This window comes from Bison bison, unplaced genomic scaffold (genome assembly GCF_000754665.1).
Source record: "Bison bison bison isolate TAMUID 2011002044 unplaced genomic scaffold, Bison_UMD1.0 scf7180017864233, whole genome shotgun sequence".
Taxonomy (NCBI): domain Eukaryota; kingdom Metazoa; phylum Chordata; class Mammalia; order Artiodactyla; family Bovidae; genus Bison; species Bison bison.
The window spans coordinates 669,164-675,734 of NW_011494805.1; the positions used below are offsets into that span (position 1 = coordinate 669,164).

Sequence of the window (6,571 nt, forward strand, 5' to 3'; positions counted from 1 at the left end):
CCTTCCTCTGGATCTCTCCGCCTCCATCTGCGCTCAGCCCGCGTGGACGCTACCCTTCCTCCGGGGTCTGTCCGCCTCCACCTGAGCTCAGCCTGAGTGGATGCTACCCTTCCTCCGGGGTCTCTCCGCCTCCATCCGCGCTCAGCCCACGTGGACACTACCTTCCTCTGGATCTCTCCGCCTCCATCTGCGCTCAGCCCGCGTGGACGCTACCCTCCTCCGGGGTCTCCGCCTCCACCCGCGCTCTCTGACCGCCTCCTCTCGTCTCCCACAGCGGCGGCTCTCATTTGCCCATCTCCTCTTCTCCCTCTCGTGCTAACTCCCTTCCGATCTCCCCACCCCCACTGACTCCTCTCTTCATTCTCTCACTGCCATTCAGCAAACACTCACTGAACTTTTCCTGTATGTTAGACGGTGTCAGGCCTTTAAGACACAAATGCTTAACACGCGACAGAAATAGTGACGCGTCCCAGAGGAGGCAGACGAAGGACCTTCCTGGGCAAGACTGCGGGAGGGGACCGGGCTGTGGGCGCAGAGCGCAGCGCCTCCCCTTCAGGACGAGGCGCTCTAGACGACAGGAGGGTACCGGGAAAGCGCGAAAAACACCGCTACGGTTGAAGGCAGCAAGAGAAACAGGCTCTCACCAGGAAGCATTCCGGGGGTTAGGGAAAGAGATTGCGAGCGTAAGGAAGGGCTCAGTAAAAAGGTGAACTGAAGAGCGAATCCGTGAACGATGGATACGTGGATGATAACGGAGATCCACTGAAACGTTTTAAGTCGGGAATTAAACCTCATCAGGCTTCTATCTAGCTGACTCCGACAGCTAGTTGGGTGCTGTATGGTGACGGAGGGGAAGTTAGATTGAGAGAGGAAATAACTGATGTAAGACGGTACACAGCCAGGTCTCAGTCACCCGCGGGAACAATCCTCAACAGACAGCATCAGGAGCAGTTACTGAGCTCAAAAGCAGAGCAGAGACTGCTTGGGGCTGCTCACGCTAACATCCTCTAAACGATTAGATGGAAATCCAAATGAAGACAGGAAACAGAGAGAACGCCATGGGGACAACGAGGCGTAGACTGGAAGACCGATCAGCACTCAAGGATAAGAGGTGGACAGTTCTAACAGGAGAGAAATTTGACCCTGCATGCCCCGTTCCTAACAATAATATAAATCAGGTAAAACTGGGATAACATAACTTCTGCTTAGAACAAACTCTTCTTCTTACGGGTACTTGGGCTTCTGTTTGCTCTTACCTGATGTCACAGGTCTGGTAGGGGCTTCTTCGGTCGTAGGTGGTTCTGTCCAAAAACTGTCAACTAAAAAAGTATTCATGACTTTAAACTTCTCTAATGATGATAACTCTATATATTTGTGTATAGCATTTTAGAGTTTTCAAAGAAAAGGCAGACAAGGAAACTATAACCTGAAGAAGTTTCTAATCACAGACACCTGCCATCATATTGAAAATTACATCTATAAAATGTGAAATCCACTTTGAAATGGGGCCTAATCATGATGATTAAAGGAAATCAAGCAGCTGTAAAGGGGCTGCCAAGCAGGAGCGGCAAGGCAGACAGTAAGAAGCGCATCTGCGATTTCTGTGTCCACACTGGGCAACCAGAGGACAGAAGGGCTATTGAGGTCAACATGCTCATCCCGCAGCTTCTAGAATACTGGCTCAGACCCCTGGACTTGCCTTGTCTGAGACTGCAGACTCTGCCAGGGGATGGGCTACCTCCAATGACATGGAGTACAAAGACCCAGCCCTTTGACTCAATTTGGGAGCACTCAGAAGGGCCACGCCAGGTGCAGAATTTCTAACAGAATATCCTGAGGGCTCGGTTTTAGCCTTTCCCTGTTCCCTATCCTTTCATCCTTGTTTCTTTACAGACGCATCTCCCGACTACACTCTCAACAAACCTTCTGGATGCAATTTTCTATTTCAGAATCTGGCTCCAGGGAACCCAATCAAAGACAACGTGTGGTTATTACCTCATATTTAAAAAATGAAGGGATGAATGAATCAGCAAGCGAATTTTGTGCAAGATCCTTGGAACCAAGATCAACTTGGGATTTTCCAGAAACTCCTAGACACTTCTGCCCTACATTTATCTGATTTGCTCATTTATTCAGTTATAAATTATTTCATCCATCCATCCATCCATTTATTCTTCCATCCATTCACCCATTCCTCCATTCAACAAGTATTCATTGCACAGTTAAAATATGCCACGAATTGTGTTAAGTGTTGGGGATGTAATGGTGCACAATACAGATACGGTCCCTGCCTTTAGATGATGACAGACCAAGAGTCTAAGGTGCTCTGCACACTGATTTCATTAAAGGTGAAGATGTGTGAAGGATTCTAGGGACAAAGTTTCTGAAGCCAGGAGTAAGGCTGACGGGCAGGGAACCCAGGAGGGTGAACAGGGTGTCAGAATAAATGGTGGGAGCTGGTGAAGTTCACCGTGGCCTGACTAAGACTTACGTGTGGTCCCAACAGCAGTCACAACCTCACTCTCACTCCCGTCGTCCAGTACAGCCAGCAGGGAGACTTCATACTCAGTGCCAGGCTCCAGGCCTTCGATAACATATGAGTCTTGGTCTTCTTGAAGGACAACCTGAAAGGTATTTGGTCCTTAGCAACCAGGTTTACTTGAATAACAGAAGAGAAAGTTAAGAAAAAATAATAAAAAGCAAAGATGCTATCCCAAGTGTAAGCAAAAAATAACTAAGCATAAGGAACTCCAGGGCCACTGAGTTCAATTTTAAAGTCAAACCAGAGCCTTTTTTCCTTTCAATTCTCTCAGCAAAGGAATGATTAATATTGCAAAAGCAGCATTTCAGAAGTTTTATTAAGTGTCATTTATGAAAATCAAGGATACTGGAAATATGTAACACTTATAACTAAAGCCCTAAAAAAAATGCGTTTTGATCTTAGAAAAATCATGATTTGACATTTATAAAACTCCAGGTCATGCAAAGTATTGAGTCCTTCTGGGATTCTCAATGTATTTTAATACAAAAACCAACTCAAATGCCAGCACTGGGCATTCGCTTCCTAATAAAATTGTTGTTGTTGCTATTTAGTCAGTAAGTTGTGTCCGACTCTTTGTGACCCTGTGGACTGTAGCCACCAGGCTCCTTGGTCCATGGGATTTCCCAGAAAAGAATGCTGGAGTTGGAAGGAAATGGGTTGCCATTTCCTTCTCTGGGGGATATTTCTGACCCAGGGATCGACCCCGCGTTTCCCGCACTGCAGGCGGATTCTTTACCGCTGAGCTACCAGGGAAGCCAGATAAGACGCTCTGGAGTACTTTTCGACCTCAGACCACTCACTTCTTCGGTGCTGCCCCCGTAGACTGGGATCCACATCAGCTTGTGCTGCCCCTCGTCCGCCGACAGCGGGTGCCAGCTCACTCGAAAGCTGTCTGGCGTCACCTCGTCAATTTCCAAGTACTGCTGGGCTGGAACTTCCTCTGTAAGCCAAGCGGGGAGATTCTGTTAGGGAACAGAGACGGCAAGAGACCCGTAACTCAAGCAGCCCACCAGGGGCCCCAGGTAGAGAAGGCTCTGGCGAATCCCTTGTTTCAGGAAAGCACGTGGAAGCGGGGAAAGCAAGCGCCAATCAGTCCAGTGTGGGCTCGCGTTCCTGTGTCCAGCGTTTACCCACAGTGTAAGTTAGGGAGACCGGAGACACAGCAGACTTTTACAGTTTTTTAGTTCTTTCCAGAACTCTTGGAGTCTCTATTTGGCTCTTTTCATTAATTATAAAAAAATCAGAGTGCCACATTTGTTATTTTACAAAGTTACACTTTTCCAAGTATTTTGAAGAAATTAATAAAATGATGCCTTAGAAGCCTGAGAAATGTCACTTCTAGCTTTATCACCTCTCATGCCTGAATCACTCTTTAGTAATAAGTTAAATCCAGAGAAGAACATTCATCCTTCTAATTTTGTACATATGGCTGCCATCAAATTGAAATATCATTTATCAGACATCCACTATTACACTGTTTACACGCTTCTGGGATATGCAACAAAGACCATAACATCTAATTACACCCAAAGTGAATTGTAACTCATTGATTTTTATTATTTGAAATCAGAGGTTTTAAAACTGTTTGACAGGATATCATGAGAATTCCAACTAGAGTTAGCCTTTGGGAGATTTTTCAAAATCACTGAACTCTTCTCTGTGAACATTATTTCACAATCCCCTTTATTTCTTATCTCTTTCCAAATTACCTTCTCTTCTTAGTACAGCACTAAATTTGTTTCCAAGTGCAATTAATAAAGCCTGGAAAGCAAACAACAGAATTTTTCCACCAAGAGGCAAAAAAAAAAGTTACATTTATTGAATGACTACAGGGTATATACAGAAAAGAAAAATAGTGCATTCGTGCTTTATTTTTTATTTTAGTATTTAAAATATGCCATATTTTTGTATGACTATTGCCAAGCAGCATGAAAATACCTAATTGGCTACAGACTGATGCATTAGGTTAAATGGCATGTACCTGTCATTTTTGTAGGGCAAACAAAACCTGTTGAAGAGCTATAATTTTGGAAGTTCAATTAATATACACACATATCAGTGGAAGAAATGTGAAAATTTTATGTCACTAGAACAAAAGAAACAGCGTGAGATTAGGAAGAAAACGATGCAGACTTTTATTTAGCAAAGACCTTTGAACTCAGACGTCTGTCGCTCTTTGCCTTGAGAGAAAATACTTAACCAGTAGGCATTCTACTCGGCTAATACCACCCATTGGGTAATAATAGTATAAAATAAATAAAAATTAAAATGCAATCTCTTGGGGGGACTTCCCTCACGGCCACGCAGTGAGACTCTGCGCTCTGCATACAGGGGGCCAGAGTTCCATCCCCGGTCAGGGAACTAGACCCCACAGGAAGCAACTGAGGCTGCGTGTGCTGCAACTGAAGACCCCCATGCCGCAACCAAGATCTGATGCAGCCAATGCATAAATATCTAAAACGCAATCTCCTCAAAATCACCCTTGAAGAAGCTCTCCAGCTTCTGGTTTCCACACAGCTACTCCTGGAAACTTTTCGAACCATAGTAAGACTGACCTGTGGTAAAAACTCCAGTCAGAGGTTCGGACTGGCCCTCGTCATAGATGGAGAGAATGGTAACAGTGTATTCGGTGAGGGGCGTCAAGCCCTTCAGAGGGAACGTAGTAACAGGGTCGACTTCAACCTGCAAGAGAGAGGTCATAACAGCCTGTCAGATGCGGTCCAGGCTGCTGGCCACCCGGCTGACGGCACGAGTAGTCTAAGTGCTACAAAGGAGATGCTGAATCATAAACCACAATGGAAAAAGATACAAAGAAGAAGCCATCCATCTACGTGTGTAACCGAATCAACTTGCTGTGCAGCCACAACACTGTAAGTCAACTCTACTTCCATTAAAAAAAGAGATAGTGGATTTATATATTCACATTTCTGATCTCATATCCTTAAATAAAATCAGTTCAGTTCAGTTGCTCAGTTGTGTCTGACTCTTTGAGACCCATAGACTGCAGCACACCAGGCCTCCCTGTCCATCACCAACTCCTGGAGTTTACTCAAACCCATGTCTATTGCGTCGGTGATGCCATCCAGCCATCTCGTCTTCTGGCGTCCCCTTCTCCCACCTTCAATCTTTCCCAGCATCAGGGTCTTTTCAAATGAGTCAGCTCTTCGCATCAGGTGGACAAAGTATTGGAGTTTCAGCTTCAGCATCAGTCCGTCCAGTGAATATTCAGGACTGATTTCTTTTAGAATGGACTGCGTGGATCTCCTTGCAGTCCAAGGGACTCTCAAGAGTCTTCTCCAACACCACAGTTCAAAAGCATCAGTTCTTCAGTTCTCAGCTTTCTTTGTGGTCCAACTCTCACATCCATACATGACCACTGGAAAACCATAGCTTTAACTGGATGGATCTTGTTGGAGAAGTAATGTCTCTGCTTTTTAATATGCTGTCTACATTGGTCATAGCTTTTCTTTCAAGAAGCAAGTGCCTTTTAATTCATAGCTGTGGTCACCATCTGCAGTGATTTTGGAGCCCAAAAATATAAAGTCTGTCACTGTTTCCGTTGCTTCCCCATCTATTTCCCATGAAGTGATGGCACCGGATGCCACAATCTTAGGTTTTTGAATGTTGAGTTTTTCACTCTCCTCTTTCACTTTCATCAAGAGGCTCTTTAGTTCTTCTTCACTTTCTGCCATAAGGGTAGTGTCAACTGCATATCTGAGGTTATTGATATTTCTCCCGGCAATCTTGATTCCAGCTTGTGCTTCATACAGCCCAGCATTTCTCATGATGTACTCTGCATAGAAGTTAAATAAGCAGGGTGACAATATACAGCCTTGACATACTCCTTTCCCAATTTAGAACCAGTCTGTTGTTCCATGTCCAGTTCTAATTGCTGCTTCTTGACCTGCATACAGGTTTCTCAGGAGGCAGGTAAGGTGGTCTGATATTCTCATCTCTTGAAGAATTTTCCACAATTTGTTGTGATCCACACAGTCAAAGGCTTTGGTGTAAACAATAAAGCAGAAGTAG

The 6,571-nt window shown here is 44.9% G+C and overlaps 1 protein-coding gene across 4 annotated transcripts in view; it reads right to left on the reverse strand.

Moving 5' to 3' along the window:
- COL14A1 (collagen, type XIV, alpha 1) overlaps nucleotides 1-6,571 on the reverse strand; it is a 270,892-nt gene that overhangs the window by 140,167 nt on the left and 124,154 nt on the right. For all 4 annotated transcript variants that reach the window (XR_825786.1, XR_825785.1, XM_010846187.1 and 1 more), the window contains exons 15-18: nucleotides 5,098-5,224; nucleotides 3,343-3,482; nucleotides 2,492-2,624; nucleotides 1,257-1,319 (exon numbers count right to left, since the gene is read on the reverse strand). Coding sequence is in view for 2 of the 4 variants with exons in the window: in XM_010846187.1 (XP_010844489.1) it covers nucleotides 1,257-1,319; nucleotides 2,492-2,624; nucleotides 3,343-3,482; nucleotides 5,098-5,224 (463 nt within the window). In the remaining 2 variants the exon portion in view is untranslated. The remainder of the gene's footprint in view (nucleotides 1-1,256; nucleotides 1,320-2,491; nucleotides 2,625-3,342; nucleotides 3,483-5,097; nucleotides 5,225-6,571) is intronic.